The sequence below is a fragment of the Pogoniulus pusillus genome, chromosome 1 (assembly GCF_015220805.1).
Source record: "Pogoniulus pusillus isolate bPogPus1 chromosome 1, bPogPus1.pri, whole genome shotgun sequence".
In the NCBI taxonomy this organism is placed as follows: domain Eukaryota; kingdom Metazoa; phylum Chordata; class Aves; order Piciformes; family Lybiidae; genus Pogoniulus; species Pogoniulus pusillus.
In genome coordinates, this window is record NC_087264.1 from 28,956,414 (window position 1) to 28,978,546 (window position 22,133).

General features: G+C 41.9%; 2 protein-coding genes across 5 annotated transcripts in view; one reads left to right on the forward strand and one right to left on the reverse strand.

The window, feature by feature from the left end:
• The window catches only part of TMEM87A (transmembrane protein 87A), a 29,419-nt gene extending 13,044 nt beyond the window's left edge, over nucleotides 1-16,375 (reverse strand). The window contains exons 1-9 of one of the 3 annotated variants that reach the window (XM_064146379.1): nucleotides 16,165-16,375; nucleotides 15,174-15,231; nucleotides 11,535-11,632; nucleotides 10,224-10,340; nucleotides 8,618-8,671; nucleotides 8,477-8,533; nucleotides 6,683-6,827; nucleotides 2,939-3,000; nucleotides 647-830 (exon numbers count right to left, since the gene is read on the reverse strand). In XM_064146379.1, coding sequence (XP_064002449.1) covers nucleotides 647-830; nucleotides 2,939-3,000; nucleotides 6,683-6,827; nucleotides 8,477-8,533; nucleotides 8,618-8,671; nucleotides 10,224-10,340; nucleotides 11,535-11,632; nucleotides 15,174-15,231; nucleotides 16,165-16,296 — 907 coding nt within the window. In that variant the 5' untranslated portion in view covers nucleotides 16,297-16,375. Of the gene's footprint in view, nucleotides 1-646; nucleotides 831-2,938; nucleotides 3,001-6,682; nucleotides 6,828-8,476; nucleotides 8,534-8,617; nucleotides 8,672-10,223; nucleotides 10,341-11,534; nucleotides 11,633-15,173; nucleotides 15,232-15,687; nucleotides 15,912-16,164 lie in introns of those variants that run through there. The other 2 variants (XM_064146382.1, XM_064146388.1) reach the window with 2 other exon arrangements.
• GANC (glucosidase alpha, neutral C) overlaps nucleotides 16,371-22,133 on the forward strand; it is a 30,161-nt gene continuing 24,398 nt past the window's right edge. The window contains exons 1-4 of one of the 2 annotated variants that reach the window (XR_010302868.1): nucleotides 16,371-16,623; nucleotides 17,742-17,804; nucleotides 19,267-19,375; nucleotides 21,683-21,810. Coding sequence is in view for 1 of the 2 variants with exons in the window: in XM_064146360.1 (XP_064002430.1) it covers nucleotides 16,595-16,623; nucleotides 17,742-17,804; nucleotides 19,267-19,375; nucleotides 21,683-21,810 (329 nt within the window). In the remaining variant the exon portion in view is untranslated. The remainder of the gene's footprint in view (nucleotides 16,624-17,741; nucleotides 17,805-19,266; nucleotides 19,376-21,682; nucleotides 21,811-22,133) is intronic. The other variant, XM_064146360.1, reaches the window with a different exon arrangement.

Sequence of the window (22,133 nt, forward strand, 5' to 3'; positions counted from 1 at the left end):
AGGCTACTGAAAAATTTTAGATCCACAGCAAGTGGAGAGTAAATGATCCACAAAATATTTATCCGTAAGATCAGATCAGCCTGGACTATCTCACAAACAAGTCAACTACCAAATTGTGTGTGGGTGTGGCAAATTAAAGAAGCTAATAATGAAGTCTTAATTGCAGAGATGCATTTGTATGCACCCATCCTAAAAACTTAAAACCAGAGTCCCAGAGCATTAGGTGGAGAGAATTCCTTAAGATGGCTCATCCAGCCAAGGGCTGAATACCAAAAGTTATCTGCAATCCTGTCATGTCGAACAAAGCATTTCAAAGTCTCTTTCTAAGGCAAATACCAACTGTCAGAGATCAATTACACTTAGGAACCCTTATTTCAAACTCTAAGCCAGCACTACAGTAAACTGTCTCCAGAATCTGGCAACTCTACATCTTTAAGAAACTAAACTCAGGAGTCAGAGTAAGCAACAGCATTTTAGCCTTAGGAGAACACAGCTCATTACACTCATAATATATCAAAAATAAACCCTAAAACTACGTAACTCTGTCTGCAAAACAATCCTCAATATGCATCTGTCACCCCAGTTTAGCACAAGCCATTAGTCCTCTGCCCCACCAATTAAACAGTAACCTGTAATTGCTACCCACCTGACTCCCCGGTGTAGCGGATGTTCTGGAACTCTGCATAGAAAACTGCTTTCTCGATCATTCCCAGGAAGATAACAGCACCAATCCAGAACTGGATCCTCAGGAGATCTCGCCAGTAACACGCTGACCATGCAAGCCACAGAACCCCGAAGAATACGTACACGATGCACATCACCATGAAAAACTATTACATAAAAAGAAGCAGGACACAGAAACCTCAGACTGAGAAAGGCATCTCCTTGTTTCCATTCCACAGCTGTTACACAGCTCTATTTTCTCCCTGAGTATAGCAACTTTTGAAGCTTTTATATAAATTAAGTGGCTAGGACAAGCATCCCTTCATCTGTCTCCTCTGGATTCTTTCACAGTGACAATCTTATTTCTCACTGCCAACAAAGGGAATAATTAATTGAATTTCTGAGCAATTTCTCTCTTGAAGAGCAGTCTGCCAATTTATTCAAAGGCAATTTTCCTAAACAAGATAGCAACTAGCTTTCAAAAACTCAGATAAGAGCTCAGGAAAATCATCAAGTACTACAAATCCCACCCTTTCTCACCTATTTTTATCAGCAATTTCATTGTACATTTACAGTGTTCTGCAAATACACTTTGAGGTCACCTTTACACATCATTCTAGCAGCAGCCTTCCAGTACCTAGAGGAAGCCTACAAGAAGGCTGGAAAAAGACTGTTTACAAAGGCCTGTAATCATAGGACAAGGGGCAATGGTTTTAAATAAGAGAAGAGCAAATTTAGGAGGAAGTTCTTTACCATAAGGGTAGTGGAACACTGCAACAGGTTGCCCAGGGACACGGTTGTGGCCCCATCCTTGGAGACACTCAAGGTCAGGCTCGATGGAGCTCTGGGCAACTTGATCTAATGGAGGATGTCCCTGCTTGCTGCAAGGCAGTTGGACTAGAAGACCTTTGGAGGTCCCTTCCAACCCAAATCATTCTATGACCATTCTGCAGAACGCAAATACAACTGATGGTTGTAACGAAATAATTTGACGACTAGTCTCAGAAGTTAATTTCCTTCTGACCAAGAAAAAAAATCTGAAATTGAATCAGGTACCCAGGTTTTCATTTAAATGTTATCATTTTATAGTCATTTTTTTCAGTCACTTGCTTCAGAAGAATTTTCACAGTTTCCTACAGCAAACAACAATCTTAGGAATGCTACTCAGTGCTGAATTTTCTAAATGACAGCACCACACCAGAGCAAGTTAAGTCTTTATAAAGAAGGAAATGAGACAAATCAATAGCACAAAACACTCAGCAAAAACATAAGGCAGAAATAAGAAGTCTCCTCTTGCAAAAAGAAGATTTTTTTTAAACAAAGCAAGTATTCAATTTAACTGCACAATCCACTGACACTTTCAAACTGAAAACACTTTCCTTAGTATAACAGCTTAGTGATTTTCACGTCTGGCTAATTCATGCAGTTCAACTGGCTAGGACCCAGGCATGCTAGCTCACATGCAGAAACATTTAGGCAGGCCTTCTGCTGGAACTGCCACATAGGGATATTCACACTACTGAATTGCTTGCCAGTAGAGCTGCTGGAGGCTTTTTACTTCTACAGGAAGTAAAATACGTTTCTGAAATGCTGTCAGGCTCTCCTACTTGCAGGCCATCCTCACCAACAAAGTCAGGCTAGAAACCTTGATATCGATCCCCAGCTAAAGTCTATTTAGACTACATAAATATTTAAGCTCCTTTGTTTTCCTAGCCTCACCAACAGAGGCAACTAGGAATCAAGTCAACAATTCCTCTGAAGAAGAAGGGGATTAGCCCTTTGTAGTTCAGTTATGCTTTCACTGTTAGGCAGCATTAAGAACCTGCCTGTGGTGTATAAGACAGCTGGTGGAAGAAGAAAGATTAAGCTGTAGAAGAACAAAGAAAGCAGTAACAAATGAAAGGGTAGCTGTGAATAAAGTATAGAATAACAAATTTTCTAAGATAAGAGCAAAGGAGTCAAATAGCATCTGTAAACTGGTCAGTTTAAAACTGATGACACTACTAACTTCTGGAACTGCAGATTGACAAGAATCAAGTCAAACAATACAGAGAAAGGCAACAGCGGCAAATGTGAAAGTGTGAAATCTGTTTGCCTGACACTGTATTCGGTACAACCACACACACACAAAATCACTAAAGAAAATGGCAAACCCCACACATACTCTCTCTCTACTAAATGGTTTTTTTCTGAGACATTGTCTTTTTTTTTTCCTGAGAGTACTTAAATTCAAATCAACTGACTTTACAGGTCAAAAAAAAGCTGGTTTACTTACAATCATCAGAGGATAGTCTGCAAGTGAGAGATACTCATATGGCCCCTTCAGTTCTACTGTCACTGTCAAAAAAACCCCACAAACAACAAAATGAGCAAGAATCAAAAAGGAGAAAACCAGGATAAAGTACTTAACTGATTTTTACTTGAAGAAATTCCAAATCGTCACGTAACTTTTAAATCTGACTTGCACTTTATCAAAGAAAGTTAAGATTCATAACACACTCAACTAGAAGCATGCAATTAAAATTACATGCTCCATTACCAAGTAACTCACAGTAGTATTAGAAGTCATTTGTGTTGGAGATTCACACAAGTTACCTTTTAAGAGGGGGTTTCCAAACTACTTTAAAGTTTGGCTAGGTTATCATTACAGTATTACATACATCATTTGTATGTTGGGAGCTAGGTTAGGGACCATGGAAGGGGCTAGGAATGGTGAGACAGCAAGAATGGAAGATAATGGACTAACTCCCTCCCTGAAATGCTTATACACCGATGTACAGAGCATGGGGAATAAGCAGGAGAAGCTGGAGATCTGTGTTAGGCTGAATGACTGTGATATAACTGCCAGCACTGAAACACGGTGGGACAGCTCCCACGACTGGAATGTTGTCATGGATGGCTACGTACTGTTCAGGAAGGATAGACCAGCAAGAGGAGGTGGGGCAGTTGCTCTCTATGTGTGAGAGCAACACATGTGCTGAGTTCCGTCCAAGGCAGGGGGCAGAACAGGTTGAAAGTTCATGGGTAAGAATTAGGGGATGTGGAAAAGGAGACAAAATTGTTGTAGAGGTTTACTATAGACCACCAGGACCAAGAGGAAGATGTTAATGAGGCCTTCTACAGACAGCTGGAGGTAGCCTCTAGAGCTAACTCCTTGGTACTCATGGGAGACTTCAATCACCCTGACATTTGCTGGGAAGATCACACAGTCAGGCCAGTCCAAAAGGCTCTTGCAGTGTATCTGATAACTTCTTGATGCAGGTAGTGGAGGAATCAACAGGGAGAGGTGCACCGCTGGACCTTGTATTAACTAATAAGGAGGGACTGGTTGAGAGCCTTGGGGACAGTGACCATGACATGGTGGAGTTTAGTATTCTAAAGGGTAGAATCAGACCAACAAGTAGAATAACAACCTTGGACTTCCACAGAGCTAACCTTGTGCTCTTCAAGGACATGCTTGCAGAAATCCCATAGGCTAAGGCTCTGGAGAGTAAAGGAGCCCAAGAAAGTTAGCTAATTTTTAAAGACCACTTGCTCCAAGCCCAATCTAGGTGTGTTCTCCCAAATAAAAAATCAGGTAGATGTGCTAGGAGACCCGCATGGTTGAATAAGGAGCTCCTAAAGAAAATCTCAGGGAAGAAGAAATCTTACAATTCACAGAAGAAAGGACTGGTCCCTTGGGAGAACTACAGAGAAGTAGTCAGGGCTTGAAGGAAAGCTACAAGGAAGGCCAAAGCCCTCTTGGAACTGAAGCTGGCAATGTAAAGTAAAACAAAACAAGAAGGGCTTCTTCAAATACATTAGTAGAAAAAGGAAGCACAGGGAAGGTGTGGGGGCACTGCTGAACAAGGAGGCAGCCTTGATAACTGAGGATGTAGAGAAGGAAGAGTTGCTGAATGCCTTCTTTGCTTCAGTCTTTACACCTAAGGCTGAACTCCCCTATGTACTCCAGACCCTGGATGAAGGAGAGGAAGCCTGGAGGAGGGAACGCTCCCCACTGGTCAGTGCAGACTGGGTTAGGGATCAGTTACACAAATTAAACATTCACAAGTCCATGGGCCCTGATGAGATGCACCCAAGGATGCTGAGAGAACTGCCTGATGTTATTGCTTTACCACTCTTCCTCATCTTTGCCAAATCATGGCAGACAGGAGATGTGCCTGAGGACTGGAGGAGAGCCAATGTCACTCCAGTCTTCAAAAAGGGCAAGAAAGAGGTTCCAGGAAATTGTAGACCAGTCAGCCTCACCTCCATCCCTGGAAAAATGATGGAGCGGCTCCTGGTGGAGGGTATCTCAAGGTATTTGGAAGAGAAGAAGGTTATCAGTAGTCAGCATGGATTTACCAAGGCAAAGTCATGCTTAATCTGATAGCATTTTATGATGCCATCAGTGAATGGGTAGATTCAGGGAATCCAGTGGATTTAGTCTATCTTGACCTTAGCAAGGCCTTTGACACCATCTCCCATTACATTTTAGTGAGCAAGCCAAGGAAGTGTGGGATGGAAGAGCAGATAGTGAGGTGGATTAGAAACTGGTTGCAAGACAGAGTTCAGAGGGTGGTGATCAATGGTGCCAGGTCCAGCTGGAGAGCTGTGACTAGTGCTGTCCCCCAGGGATCAGTGCTGGGGCCAGCCCTGTTCAACATCTTCATCAATGACATTGATGAGGGCACAGAGTGTCTGCTCAGCAAGTTTGCTGACAACACCAAGCTGGGAGGCTTGGCTGATACAGCTGAAGGCTGTGTGGCCACCCAGAGAGACCTGGACAGACTGGAGAGCTGGGCACAGAGGAACCAGATGAAGTTCAACAAGGACAAGTGCAGAGTCCTGCATCTGGGGAAGAATAACAAACTCCACCAGTGTACAGGCTGAGAGGTGATCTGCTGGAAATCAGTTCTGTGGAGAGGGACCTGGGGGTCCTGGTGGCTAACAAGTTAACCATGGCACAGCAATGTGCCCTTGTGGCCAGGGAGGCCAATGGGATCCTGGGGTGTATGAAGAAGAGTGTGTCCAGCTGATCAGGGAGCGTTCTCCTCCCCCTCTACTCTGCCCTAGTGAGACCTCATCTCGAATACTACGTTCAGTTCTGGGCTCTCCAGTTTAAGAGGGACAGGGATCATAGTAGTATCATAGTATCAGTGGAAGACTGCAAGGATGATTAGGAGACTGGAAGGCATGGCTTATGAGTGGCTGAGGGACCTCAGGCTTTTTAGTCTGGAGAAAAGACTACTTAGAGGGGATTTGACAAATGTTTATAAGTATCTGAAGGCTGGCCAGGAGTGGGGGACAGGCTCTGCTCACTTGCTCCCTGTGATAAGACAAGGAGCAATGGGTGTAAGTTGTAACAAAAGAGGTTCCACCTCAACACAAGGGGGAACTTCTTTACTGTAAGGGTCACAGAACACTGGAATAGGCTTCCCAGGGAGGTCGTGGAGTCTCTCCTTCTCTGGACACTTTCAAGGCCTGCCTGGATGTGTTCCTCTGTCATCTGTGTTAGATAGTATTGTCCTGCTCTGTCAGAGGAGTTGGACTCCATCTCCTTGGGTCCATTCCAACCCCTAATATCCTGTTATTATACTAGAATTTAAAGGTGACAATTACAATAGAATCATGAAATGGTACAGGTTGGAATGGACCTCTTGAGAGCACCTAGTCCAGCCCCCCTGCTAACACAGGTATGCCAAGATCTTTGCATTATTCTACATGATTGGAGCTTACTAATATAAATTACTGGTCTGGACAGTTTTAAAACAACAACAAGCCTTCAAAATTCGACTGCTAGAATTACTCTCTACTTCCATTATTAAACTGACATACTAACAGTCTTAGAATCTCCCAGACACTAACAACTACATAATTTCTTATGATAGTAATGGGCAATGCTTACAGATGTGTGAAGTAGAAGACAATGTCTTATGAAACTCACCCTAAAATATTAAAGTACACAGAATATGCTCAGCCTGGTATACATAAAAAATGGCAATGTAATGTTAGCTTACTGTAAAAACAGTGACCTTACTTGTAAAGGGCTTATTTTGATAGGAGGAAGGTGGTGTTCTCTCCGTTCTTTTAACTCTGGTAGTAGAATCCTTTGCAGTTGAACTAATTTGCACGATAAATATATATGGCCCATCTCGCCAAGTTTTCATAACAGCATTCATTGCCTGAAAATAAAATGTCTACATGTAGATAGCACATGGCAAAGAAGACACTAAAAAGGCAACAGCAGACTTGCTGTACATGGCTGATACATTCCATGTTAAAATAAAGTTCTCACCCTAGATCTAAAACATATTAATAAATATTTCATATGTAAATTCCAAATCTACTTTTAGACATAGTATTTGAAATTTAGTTGTTTGATTACAGAAGATAATTACTCGGAGATCTGGGAAGCAGTCAGGGTTTATTTGCAAGTTTAATATTGGATTACTGCAAGACGCATCTCAAAGATACTGAAAAAGCTACAAAGAATTCAGCAAAGCATTCTATTCCTCACCTTCAGTCTAGAAACATTAGGACCATCACAGAGATACTTCTTTCATCCTGAAATCAACTGTTTGACAACAGCATATCTGCATATAACTGAGCTCCCCGATGAAGGCTAAATGTTACGGTTTAAGATAGAAGAGGTAGTTAAAAGTAGTCACCTCTTATGGAAATTACTATTGCCCCTGCAACAGCTCTCACACCTAGAAGACTCAAACCCTGCCAATGAACTAACAAGAGGAAGCTTATCCAGAAAAATATTTGCATGCTTGGAAAAAAAAAAAAAGGGCAAAAACCAGCCCACACCAAAACCATCTCCAACATACACCAACTGTTAACTTCCCAACTGAAGAAGTTCTGGCCATCTTAGAAACTGCAATATTTATCAAGAGCTTCAAGGTTAAAACTATCTACACGCATACCATTCACAAGACCACTGCAGAATTATCACAAAGACACTCTTTGCAACAGCATCTCCAGAAAGATTTCAGTATTAAGAGCAGGCATTTTTTAAGAAGCCTTCTGACTACAATATATAAACCCAACAGAACTCTATGTATGAAAAAAGAGAAAGATTTTATGTTGCCATTGACTTAGTTAAAAACATAGTAAACTTCAAAGAAAATATACAGCACTTTTCCTTTTAAGGCTCTCCATCACTTGCTGCACTGATTCCTTATTTCACAGTTGCACACAAAGCTATTTATGGTTTAGCTTTAATAAGGTAAGTGGCCCTTTAAGTACACAGGACGTTAAACACGTTTTCTTTGTTGACATCCAGGATATTAAATTTCAAGTTAACTTGACAATTGTTCCTGGTTAAGACTTGACCATTAAGTAGTAAAAATACTAACATATTTGAAAATCAAAAGTAATCACTCAACCAGTTAGGTATAATGTTTTAAATGACTGCCTAGGTAAAGATGAAAACAAACATTATATAGGTATTATTAATCACTTAAAATGGAGCACAGCAATGATTACTTTGACTACTATGAAAAAAAAAAACTCTTTTCATTTATACATGAGTTGGAGTGGTGCAAGTTCTTCATTTGACACATAGAAGCAGTTATTTTGTTTTTCAACACAGTGCTACCTAGTTTCAAGCTGAAAAAAAAAATCATCCAGGTGTCAAAATTGCACCATCTCTGTAAATGCTACCAGCAATTAAGTAAAAAAACACAAACAGGCAAAGCAATAGCAAACCACAAACTGAAACACAGACAAAACCCACCAAACAAACAAAATCTAAAACACAACAGCAATAAACCCCACAAATTAGAATTGCTGGATTCCAAGCCAGATTTAAATTCAATATACATACAGTTTTATCTGTCACCATTGTGTGATTTCCTCCACTCTCCTTCTTATCTTTCAAGCCCTTGAAAAAAAACAGAAAATAATATAAACCAATATGCCAAAACTATCTGTTCTATTAGAAGGGGAAAAAAATAGCAAAATTTACCTCTTGCTTTTCAGGTGAGAGAGGCTCTGGATGTACAAATTCTTTATAGAAAGTCTGCAAGACATAAGAAAGATACAGCTTTTATAAGCACTTTATACTACCTTGACACTACCAGAACAGTTTCCAGTAAATCCACTTACAAGGAATGATTCTCTGAACAGTTGTATTAGAGGGTTTTCATTTTCTAAATTAAACAACTGTCCTTTTGTTGAGGGACTCTTGAATACTTAAGACTAATACTTCATCATTTGAATGTTGATTTTCCTCCCTTCAGAGAACAGTTCTATACTTTTAGAAATGGACCCACAGATACGATAGAAGCAAAGCCACTTGAATTTTCATAGTACAAGTCTGTTGGGTATCTCCATTACTAGATAAAGTCCACACAGATTGAGACATGATTTGGAGATTTCTGCAAGGAAAGTCTCTACATGAATGGGTGCCTATTAGCTATCCAGATTTTGCCAACTCTCCCAAACTACAGTGACTTGACACCTATTGAAGCTGCTATACCACAAGACATGAAGAATCAAAAGGAGAAATTTCTGCAAAGCTGAGACGAATGTCTTCTCTTAAAATTTCAGTAGACTTTTTGAAGTTGAAGATTTGTAAAAACTCAGTTTCACCAACCTGAGCATTTGGTTAAAATACCCAAATTTACATTACACAGCTAAATCCGTAACATCTGTTTTATAAAACCAAGCAAAACTAGAACTGACACTTCTCATACTATTAAACACAAAAACCAGGCAGTATACAATATATATAGAATTTTTAAAACCTTTCAAGCTGTCATCATGTGTCAAAGGAATCAGAGACATGAAACAGACTATTAAAACCCCTTTTCAAGTCACCTTTAGGCATGCCTTGTTCCTTTGAAAAAACAAAACAGACCCTCACAACAGTAGGTTCAATAATTATGAGACATTTCCAGTATTCTCTATCCACAGCCTTTTGTCTGTACTAGGCATGGCTGAATAGATGCAACACTACACCATTTGCCTTGAATTTTTAAATTAAGCACACCATTACATTGATACAGTCACTGCTATGATTACACAGCTTCACATGGTGAAAGACAGCTGGCATAGAGCCTGTTTAGCATCATCTCCTCTCTTCCATTTGATTTGTTTCAAACAAATTTTAGCACTACTTATTTTCATTGTTTTAACCTGCTATCAGTGATTAAATAATCCACTTCTCAAGACTCTTTCCATTATTATAAATGAACATGATCTGACTAAAAATTGCCAGTCCTTTATCCATCCAAGTTAGTGGGAAGTTCACAGTTCTAGTTAGCTAGCAGCAGCCTTTTCTAAGGGAAACAAATTCAGAATACAGAATCAAAAAACAAAAAACCACAGAATTTTACAGTGGTTTTTGGGTGGTACACCCCCTGCTCCTTCATAGTGGGCCAGATACTGAACAACAAGCAAAAAGTAAAGCAGAACTAAGAAATAATCGTTGCAGTTTGGTTGCCATAAACAGATAAAAACAAGTACCTCCCAACCTAGATACTTACACAGGATGCCAATGCATCTAACAGGAGCTACAACATTTCTGTACATGTTATGAGGTCAGAACAAACTGAAGTTTCAGCCCATACCTGAGGCCTGAAGAGCTCAGAGCAATTTGAAAAGAGAAGAGAAGCTGTGGCATAATATCCTGACCAGCCTGGATGCTCTTCAGAAGTAGCCCCAAAATAGTACTCTGCTTGTTCATCCTGCCAAGCATACAATAGAACTTAGATTCACATCCAACATATCAAATATATCTTAGTAAGCAGCTGCAAGACCTAGAAAGCCCCACAACTTCGCTCTTCACACACTCTTGAATCGAATTTAATAGGATAAAGGCCATGAAGACCACAGAAGACTGTAATAATGAGGGCCAAAAAAATCTATACAAGCTTTCCATAAGAATGTGTATCCAATTTAAAAAAAAAAAAGAAAGAAATCCACTGTTCCTGCGTTGGAGGTGAAGCAGCCAGCATAAACTTCCATCTACACAAACTGTACATGATTAAAGAACCTAGTACTATGTTGGGTTAGTAGTTACAACTGTCATCATTAAGTAAACATAGCAATGGTGTTACAGGGCATAAGCTACATTTGTGTCCCACCACACTTCACAGGAACACTATGCATTGTGTAAATTCCTAGTACTTGCAATCTACATCCACAAAGAACATTTAAACTAGATGTGAAAATAGTCAATTTCTCCTGTCATTAAGCATTGTTCTACGTGATATTTTCATCTACTGTAAACTCCCACTCAATGAATTTACCTAAGCTTCTGGGTTTAAAAGGATCCTGAGAAACTTGGAGGAGACTGAGAGGTGACCTTATCAATGTTTATAAATATGTAAAGCTTGAGTGACAGGAGGATGGAGCCAGGCTCTACGCAGTGATGCCCAGTGACAAGACAAGGGGCAATGGGTGGAAGCAGAGGCACAGGAAGTTTCATTTAAACACGAGGAGAATTTTTTTCACTGTGAGGGTGACAGAGCACTAGAACAGGCTGCCCAAGGGGCTTGTGGAGTCTCCCTCTCTGGAGATATTTAAAATCTGCCTGGATGTGTTCCTGTGCGATCTGGTATAGATGATCCTGCTCTGGCAGGGGGATGGGATTGGATGAGCTTTTAATGTCACTTCCAGCCCCTGACACTCTGTGATTCTGTGAAACACTTCCACCTTACTCAAAACCCAGAAAAGTCAGTAATTCCAGCAAGCTATGATGAATTCATTTTCACCCCATTCTCAACAATCAAAAGCTTATTATCTTCTAAAGGCAAAGTGTGTGTCTCTTAAGCCCCAAAACCAGTGAGGATACAAGCGAAACACCTGCAATCCCCTCCCCCCAAGATCTGCCTACCCCCAGAAATCGTAGCCCACATTTTTTCAAAAATAACTCTTACCCCAAAGTTGAAGACTTCATTGTAGCAGTCTGAGTATCTTAAGTACCAAGTAATGGTGAAATTCTGGGAGGGATCACAAGCTTTTTCATCTCCTTCAACTGAAAAAACAAACAAAAAACAAAACAAAACAAAACAAAAAAAAAAAAACAGGTAAGAAGATGTAAGGCAATCCCTACCTGCCATGCCTTTCCTCCCATTCTCTGCCCAACTAGCATAATTATATTTCTTTTAAACACAAAACTGAAAGCAAAACAATTGAAAAACAGTTGCTCATGCAATCCATTGCTGTTCAGTGAAAGAAAGCAGCATATGGAAAACTGTGTTCCACTATAGCCTTACATAATTATATTAAAGAGCTGAAGGTCATTTGGAAACCTTTTTGTTCTCAAGACAATCAGGGATGTTTCAGCAACTGAAATACCAGGCAAGAGCACAGCAATCATGTCTTGTGATTACAATCCACCAAAGGATTTCCCTTTCCAAATGCGGGCAATTCACACAGATAATTTAAATAAACTAATACCATCAGCAAGAAAACAAATTAAAAAGTATTTCTGCAAGCCAACATCCACCTTCCCACACTCCCAAAAGACAAACAAACCATCTACATGTTAGCTGTCAAAATTGCAATACTACCTATAAAGAGCAATATGAAAACTTTCTACACAAGACTTCTGAAGCACGTGGGTAGGGGAAAAGATTTTTGTTTCAAACCTCATTCTGAAAATGAAGCCTGCTAAGTTTGACATTAAGAAGGTAAGCTTTACTTGTAAACAGAATGAGCAGTGATTATTCAGCCTTGGAAGAGACATATAGATGACTGCTCAGGTTTTGCCAGTCAATAGGCAAAACTCATTTCAAGTTGACAGTATGTTTCTAGGGGCTTAGGAGTCCCCACACCTTTACAGACACTTATCTCAGATTAGACAACCTCAAATTTGTTCCATGTTGTCCTGGTTTGAGCTAGAACTACTTCTGTTCACTGATTTTACTCTTCATCTCAGTCTCTGCTAGGTGACAGCACTTTCTGAAGATACCAGTGCATCATACACATGTACAGAGCTTTTATTGAATGTTTCCATCATGACCACTGCAAGTAAAAAATGCAATGCAAAAAAGACCTTGCCGTGGAGCCATAACCCCACAGCAAACCACATGACCACTAAAGCAAGTTTATGCAGAGCTAAAACCTCAACTGAGTCTCTAAGCCAAAGAATAACAACAAAAAAAGTCTGGAATGCAATCACTGAAAAGTAAAGGGTTTCCTTATGATGTCTCATAGTAAGCATGAAAACAAGGCACACATTCTCCACAGAGCCCTGGATGCTGCAGAGGGCACAATAAAGAAACCAAGAAGCAACACAAACACTGCAATGACAGAGGTAGATGGCAAATTGTTGGAAGACAAAGGCACTTCTGATAAAATTAATCTAATGAGAACATCTGAAAGGAATCTCACAAAAAAAAAAAAAGAGGGATTCACAGTCTTTAAAGACCTTTTTACCTAAAAGCAAGTAAGATGATTGAAAATCTACCTTCAGAAGTAACACCAACGAAAGGTAAAGATAGGCTGTGACTGGCCAATATCTGCAAGCATCAGAAACTACAGAAACCTTGAAAATTAAGTAGTAAAGACAGAAAAAGCATCCATGGCATTTATTGAATTCAACAACATGGAAATCTAAATTCCTTACCCTTCAAACAAAACCAGCAACACTCAACACAAATGCAGTCTTTGTAGTCATTTACAGAGTACAGAATTTCTACCATGGTCCCAGATAGAAAAGCAGATGCCTTCTAGAACAACACTTGAGAAAAGTAGTAGATAAATATAAATTCATTATTCACAATACTAAACACCAGTGGCAGTCCTAACAGTCAGAAGTCTAAAGCATCGGACACCAATACACAACACACAAAAAAAGAAACATAATCAAGAAGTGCAACGAAAAAGGAGGAAGAGGTGCAGGTGCTCACCAAAAATATGAGTTCTTCATGTTTGGCAAGAACAGCCACATCATCCAAACAAATATCACAGAGCAGATGGAAGTGGCAACAGACAGCAAACAAGAGAGACAAGTTTCCACACAGACACAATATGTAAAAGCTGAAGCCTTCCATTATTAGATGCAGTTTAAGTATCATCTAGGCTAAAAAACAACAATTAAGTTCCTAGTCTTTGCTCCTTCTACTTTTAGGGATTCATTATCCAAATTCATGTAAATCTTTTAATCACACTGGTATGTAAAACAGGTGTTTTCACTGAAGATTTTTAAGGCTTAATGCCTGTTTTAAAACCTGGCAGCATAGTGTAGCTGAAGTTCCACATCAAGACACAGGGGATCAAATTCTTACTGACAGATCTACCACAAACTTGTCTTGTAACAAACATCCTTTTCTCTGTGCCCTAGTTCCTTCCTTCTCTTGGTTATTTCAGCTGTAACCCTCATGATTATGGACTTCCCACACACATCACTGCAGGAACTCACATCTTAGTGTGCTTGCATAAATGCGGTAGGTATTTTTCACTTCAGACAAGAAAGCCTAACACCTACCAAACCTCCAAACCCCCTTTCAAATTCCTTCTCCTTTTCCCCAAGAGGATTTCTACATTTTGACCCTGCAGCTGCACACTTACAAACATTCTGCTGCAGTACACAAAACTCACTATGTGAGCTACCTTTGACAAGTGGAAAATCCTTAACCCTGACACAGTGGACCTTCACTAATAATTACTCTAATTACTCCTTAATTGTATCTAAAGTGACTTTTATTGCTTCATTGGCTACAAGAGCAGAATGGCATTCACAGGCACTGCACCTGTATAACCATCCAACTAGCAGCTGCAGATCAAACAGCTTCCCCCTCCCCCTGCCATGATAAGAACTGGTGTTCACAACCCCTTAAAGTGCTCAGTGCCTGGGGAAGATTTCAAGCCTTTCCAAATCACCTAGTCACTTTCAGAGGTCACCTATATCCTCTTCTTGCCATCTAAATGCCGTCCTCACATTCAGCAACAGGAGGGCAATTTTACAGAAATTCTACTTTAAGCAGTAACCTCCATAACCCCAAATCCTGGTCACATCAGCAAAGAGCAATAAACAGAAAGAATAAATGAGAAGGCTGCAAATATGTTTGCTCTGTAGCACAGACCAGCTCTCAGAAGGGCTCTGCCATAGAGTGCAACCCTCTCAGAAGCATCCAGATGAAGAGGAACAGGGCCTCAAAAAGCACTGCCTCCCACACACTGGCATCAGTCACCCTACAATACAAACAGCTTCGCTCCAGTAGGCACCATATCTCCTAGCTGGGGGAATTCAGCATACCTAAAGACAGAGAAAGCAAAGCTCACAGCACAAGCTCAGCAGAGCCCACACCTGATTACCCACTGACCGAAATGAAGTGGTGCTCGCATTGCACGTCTTGCCCTCTTCAGAGGATATGCAATGAACCATTAATTTCTGCTACAGCCTAAACAGGTAACGATTGGGAAGTTTCAAGACTGTTGTCACATCCAACCATATCAAGCAGCTTACATCCAGTGCTGCAGCTAGACACTTCACAGTGTCTTGAGTCCCAGATTTTAGAGATCGAGGTGTCAAAGAGCAGAGAACAAGTTAATCCCATGTAACCACTTACATCTCAGGAAAATTGTTGTATTGCTGAAGAGAATCTTCCCAAAGTTAAATTTCTTCCCCTGTAAAAGTACAAAAAAAAAAAAAAAAAAGAAAAATTATTAGTAGGCTTACTGTCACTGAGCTTAAGTAAATATCATCTTCCATTCTGAGTTTTAAGTCAATACTGCAACGTAAGTGCATGCCAAACCAGAAGCTAGCCTTACTGGATTTTCCAGTCATGCTTCACCACCCCTTCAATCTGCTTTTAAAGCTGATTTGTGAAGCTTTTTCTTCTGCAAAACTGAAGTAATTTCACATTTGGTGAAATGCTTGGCTTTTTGTTAGTGATCAGAAGGTCTGCACCACCCAACACACAGAAAGAAACCTCCAAGAACCAGCAGCACTATTCACGATGATCCTTTACTTTCCCTCCTGAAGCTTAAGAGCCTCACGTAAAGTTATCCCATTCTATAGCGTGCTAAAGCTAGGTTTAACGTGAGGTAAAACAGGTTTCCTCGACGCAACTTCATACATACACGGTCTAACAGGCGTGCTAGGAATCCCCTCCCCTCCTCAGAGGCCCACATCTCTTTCGGTTCACGGTTTCAGGGGCCCGATGCCAGGCCACACGGGCAGACTAACCGTGGGGCCCGGCCGGCACGGGGCGCCCCCTCCTCGCACAGGCCCCACCAAGGCCGAGCCCCAGCCAGACAAGTCGTCTCTGTCTCTACGGCCTCACATGGGCCACGTTCCCTCCGCCGACTACGGACACTAATTCCAGCAAAAGCTTTCTCTCCCCTGTCGCCACCGCCGACCCGCCAAATGTGGTTTAAGCCTGGCAGAGGGCCCCGGCGGCAGCACAATACCTACGTCGCGACCCAGCGCCCTCGCACCTGCCCTGGGAACGGGCAGGCTCCGCACAGGCGCGGGCCGGACCGCAGAAGAGCGGCAGCGACAGGCCGCAGCTCTCCCGCGTCCCTGCTCGGCACCCCGGGCGCACTCCCCGTACTCACCATAAGCACTGGAAGACGCCATTTGGAACGCTGCCCGGCCCCCGCCGCGCCCACCAGCAGCAGCAGCGCCAGCAACCGCAGCAGGACGACCCCGGGCCGTCGACACCTCCCGGAACGCGGCACCGCCGCCATCCCGCCGCACGGAGGCCGCCGCTGCGCTGGCCGCGCCTCTTCCGCTCCCCGCGGGGGAACGCGGCTGTCGCGGGCCGGCAGGAGCGACACGGGGGGCGGAGCCGTTCCGCGGCTGGGCCCGGGTTATCGCCGCCCCTAACTTTACTGGTGACAGACCGCAGGGCCGGGGCTGCCAGCACCTGCCAGGCGCGGCCGTTACGGGAGGAGCTTCTTCGCTCCCCCGGCTGCCAACCGTCCCTCTGGGGAGCCTCCCGGGCCCCGCCACCGGCAGTGGGCGAGCGGTCGGGGAAGCTCCACCATGGAGGCAGTCACGGCAGGGGAAGTCAGGTAATGCTGCCCGGTAGCGGCTCCTTGGTCGGCCGCCTTCTCGCTCCGGGTGTTGCCGAGTGGCTCCTCCGCTTTCCGCGGAGCGTGCTCAACCGCAGAAGTCGAGCGGGGGCTGGGAGCGGGCGGGGGCCGTAGCGCTGCTGTCTTCGCCGCCCCTGCCCGGGCAAAGCCATCCTGTGCACCCGGCCGCGGAGGGAGGACCGCACGGGCAGGTTTTGCATCTCGCAGGATAGATGGGGAGCAGGCTGCAACCCTAGAGAGTAGTCGAATCGCAGGGTGTTAAATTTGGCAACAGCGTCCCGCTGAGCCTGGTGGGAAAACCCAACAGGGCACTTGTGTCTTCAGGCTAAAACGGGAACAGGCAAACTGACTGAATAGGTGACGTCTCCAGTACTAATTCAGATCTGTTAACACTTAGGTTACAGTAACTGTGCCTAGTCTTCGTGGCTGCGTAATTAATTATAGGTGTGTATAATTAAGAAGTATTTGTTAAACATCTGCTATTTGTCTGTTATTCTGAGTGTGGCAGTAGCATTTCCGGGGAAGTACGTTGATGGTAGGCACAACTGGCAGTACATTTTTTTTAAGCAGAGCCAAGAAAATTACTGTTATCTAATAGATCTAAAGGTTACCTCAAGCCTAGAACTGACATAAAGCTGTTAGCAAGTCTGTGTGATAAGCCTCCCTGTCTCGTTGGTCCAATTGCAGGTGGAGGAGAAGGGTGCAGTGTTGGTGTCTTTTCTTACAATCTTGACTTTTTTGGCTGGTCTCACTACTGGAAGTTAATTAACTGAAAGAACCACAGGGGGGAAAATTGGCTTCAAAATTAAAACCCCCAAGAATCCAGTTATGCTGAAGATCAGCTTTGTTAGTCGTGGATTCAGTTGTTGGCCAAATTTATCGAAGTTTATAAGGAAGTGGTTTAGCTTGGAACTAGTTGTGTGAGAGATTCTTCCCATATCCAAACCCATTAGTTCAAAGTCCATCACGTTTTATGTCACCGACAGTTGCCTGCACCCTCTTTCATCCTTACCACTCTTGAGGGGGGCCCGTTATGTGATCGTTCAGCAGGTGTTTGGTGAACACATATAAACATTTTCTTTATCTGTTCTTTCTAGTGTCCAAGATGAGGCTGTGGAGAAAAGTACCTTTAAGGAATGCAACCAGATTGCTTTTTACAGGTAAAGAGAAGAATTGAAGTGTACAGTTAAACAAAAAGATACAGGAAGAGGTTACACAAAGATTTTTAAGCACAACTAGTGTGCCACCTTCAGTATTCTAATCTTTCAGAGTCTTCTACTAATCTGTCATTAAGGAACAATGAACATACTTTAAAGGATGGAATCTTTAACCCAAAACCTCTTTTGTTAAAATTCGGAAGTCAATCTTCTCATCTTGCAAGATTTTAACTATAATTATGCTCAGACACAGATGGTTTTCTTAATGTGAATATTTCCTGAATATCCAAAACAGACCATGAATCTGTGACAACTGCATACATGATTACAAGTACTTTGACTGGAATTCAGTATCAAATCTAAACTTTAGCTCACTAGTCTCTTGAAGCTAACCTTAAGCTATGCGATCCTTCTCATCCCATTTCTAACTCACCTGTCCGACAGCTTTTTCAACTCCCATCTTCTGTTATCTTCTATTTCCTGGTGCCTGAGCGAGATAAATGAGTGCACAGTGCTACACCAATTAGTCATTGAAATACAGAGCAGAGTTTCATGTAATAATTTAGGTTCTGCAGGGAATTATGTTCAGAAACTACTGGCCCTGACAGTGGGAGTAGGACTCCCTCCCCATTTCACAACAGCCCCTTTATAGCTTGTGGTCATTTTACCTTAATACATTTCATTTCTCAGCAGGAGGTTGCCACACAGAGTCAAGCATCAGATCCTGTCCTTGCTCTGCTTTGAAAGGAAGCCCTTTATCTCTATCATTATACAGTATCTGTTGGCAAAGAAACAGTTTACTAGTGAAGAAGTTTCTCTCTAGGGTAGCCTCCAAGACACTTCTCTTTAAACAGTTCATAAAACCTGGACTCACCAAGGGACATTCTACAAACAGTTGAAAGAGCCTCTATTTCAGTGTCTTTGTCTTAAAAACATCATCAGGACCGAAAACTGCAGACAAAACTGTGGTCAGTAGGCTTGCTGAAAAACAGCTTCCTTCATGCATATCAAGACATTACAAATTAAAGCATCACCACAGAACAGAGAAACTGTTCATCAGTGGGTAGCAAACCAAGCAGAGGTTTGTGGTTTGACAAGTAAATGACAAAAGGAAAAAACAGATTGTTCAGATAAATTTCAGTTGAAATTTCTGGGGTCACAGAGAGAAGAATGTAACTGGGCAAGTGACAATTTACTTGGACACTTAAATTGAGACTTCTATTATTTTAAAAAACCTTATAGAATGGTGTGACCAAATCTCTTTTAACATCTCTTTCATAAGCATGGATGCGTACTCAGAACTACATTACCTCTTTTGCCTCTTGGCTCAAAGCAATGATAATAATTGTGTCTGAAAAGAATTCAAATCAAAATCAAATGAACTTTTCTAACAATATTGTGTCTCCGTGTGATAAAAGCCACAACAACTGGGGAGAGCAAAATAGGTTTATTTTTGTCTTGACAGGCGTCAGAAACTTCTACATCCTGGAAAAACTTTGTATAGAGTGTTGCTGGATTCTGTCACATTAAGTGATGAAAATGTCAAATTCCAAATAATTAATGAAGAAAACAAGGTAAGATCCCACCTGGCATAAGAGAATCCTTACAGAAAAAAAGAGTATTAGCAAGCTGGATGTTAGGAGGAAGTTCTTCACAGAGAGAGTGATTTCCCATTGGAATGGGCTGCCCAGGGAGGTGGTGGAGGCACCGTCCCTGGAGGTGTTCAAGAAAAGACTGGATGAAGCACTTAGTGCCATGGTCTAGTTGACTGGATAGGGCTGAGTGATAGGTTGGACTGGATGATCTTGGAGGTCTCTTCCAACCTGGTTGATTCTATAATATAGCAGGTTTTGAAATTCCTCAGTGATAGGTGTTTAAGATAGGATGCTAAATAACAGCTTGTTGAGGTCTTAAGCAGTCAGCATTTACTTGACAGCTTGTGACTGTGCAAGAATAGGTATTTTAAGGAATTTAAACAAAATCTTAAAATGACTTCAGGAAAAACCTGAGTAGAGCTCTATCTAGAAATTAATTTTAAATTTAGAGATTTCTGCACTATTCCAAAATAACAAATACTTTTCTATAATAAAAAAATAACACCTATGTTCCAGCCACTCTTAAGCACACCTTTGTGTTCTTGTGTTTGCTCAAAGGCAGCTTTTGGGGAAAAAGAAGTCTTCCTCACAGTTAAGATTACAATCAGAAAGAGGAGTGTCATCTTTATCTCTAATTTCATAGTGTAGCAGGTAGCATGTTCCCTCAGGGAACAGGCAGCCTAACCCTTCCTCATTATGAGATTTTGGAAGTACATGTCCCTTCCATGGCCTAAGCATCACACTGTGTAGATCTCTGCAAAGATGTATTTTCTGCCTCTCTTGTTAATCCTGGCTTTCTTTGCAGTCAGCACATAAAAAGCAGCCTTTTTTTTCTGTCTAGATTTTAAGGTAGATGAAAAGCTGAAAGCTCTGTGATATCCTGGTCTATTCAGCAGGTTTTGCAAAGGTGGCATAATGTAAAATATTTCCTAGGAAGCAGAATCTGGAACTCCAGGCGAATCTTTTCTTTCTTGCCTGCCCTCCCTCTGCTATTATGGCTTTTTGATTCTTTCGTGCCTTTGAAGAGAGCAGACCTGATTTGCTTCCAAGTAAAGGGAAAAGATATTAGGCCAAATTTTTCAGCCAGTATTGTGTTGCACAAGAGGCTGAGAAAGGAAAAAAAAAAAAACAAGAAGAAAATAAAATTTGTGGTGTAGAGACACTCCACAGAATTAAAATCAGTCATTTTGTGTGAGCTAGTGATGCGAGTGACTTCCCAGTTCCCTCAACTCTATAATTACAAGTTACAGTGGGTAGGGCAGTATTAGGCATTCTCTTTAGGTGCCTTTCTGACAGAGTTCATCAGTGTCAGCACCAAGGAGAATGCAGATGAACACACAGCAATAATGTTTTTGAAAAAGCCCATGGCTCTGTGGTATCCCACTGACAGCACAGTAGTGAAATTGTCCTAACTTTGAGATAATTTTATACTACCCTTGTTGTCCATGCTGCTTGTGGGGAGATCTGCAAAATACAAGATGTGAGAGACATGAAGACTAAAAAGTGCACTTCAAAAGACATGCTTCTTCAAATGAGAAGTACTTAGCTGGTATAAATTCATACAGATGATGATTGTTGCTCAGCAGCATGAAAGAACGTTCACTTAGAGATCAGGCATGTTTTATTTACAATGTTTGATGGAGTTAGGGGTTGGAAGGGACCTCTAGAAATCATTTAGTCCAACGTCTCTGCCAAAGCAGAATCACCTAGGGCAGGCCACACAGGAATGCATCCAGGTGGGTTTTGAAAGTCTCTGGAGAAGGAGACTCCACAACCTCTCTGGGCAGACTCTTCCAGCTCTCTGTCACCCTCAAGTGTCTCTTCATGTTGAGGCGAACCTCCTGTGTTCTGGCTTGCACCAACTGTTCATTGCTCTATCACTGGGCACCACCAAAAACAGAACACCACCTTCATCTTGACAACCACCCCCAGACATTGATAAGATTCCCTCTCAGTATTCTCAAGACTAAGCAGCTCTAATTCTCTCAGTCTTTCTTCATCGGAAAGATGTTCAAGTTCCCAAATCATCCTCATGGCTCTCTGTTGAACTTTCTCCAGTAGATTGATGTCTCTCTTGAGTTGGAGAGCCCAAAACTGGACACAGTATTCCAGGTGTGGTCTCAGCAGGGCTGAGTAGAGAGGGAGGAGAATCTCCCAAGACCTGCTGGACACACAATTACATGATGCACCTCAAGATGCCATAGGCCCACTTGGCCACAAGGGCAAGTTGAGTGTAAAACTAAGTTGGTATTTATCATCATTACCAATTTATCTGTTTGCTCCCAGGTTCTTTTACAAGTAGAAATTTGTGAAATAGAGGGCAATATTTTCAGGATTAAAATTGATGAAGCATCTCCTCTCAGAGCGAGATACAGAGTTCCTGATGTTCTTATAAAGGAACCTACCACCAAGAGGTAAGTGATGGGAAGATGATTTAGCACCGTAGTAACTTACACAGCTTCTTTTGTGAGAGTGTTTTCCCTTCCCCCTCGTTTGTGCTACACTGCAGTTGTCTCTCTGCAGTACAAAGTTATTTCAGGAAGAGAAAATAAAAATGTATGTGTTTAATTTACTTTAAAAAAATTAAGGTTGAATACATAGGACTAAGTTGTTTTTTAAGTAGTTAAGGAAATTGAGGCTATCTGACCTGGTCAAAAATAGCCTACTTGCTATGATGCATCACTTTTCCCTAAGGCATTACCCCTAAAGTGAGAGGAATTCCAACTCTGGATAGTTT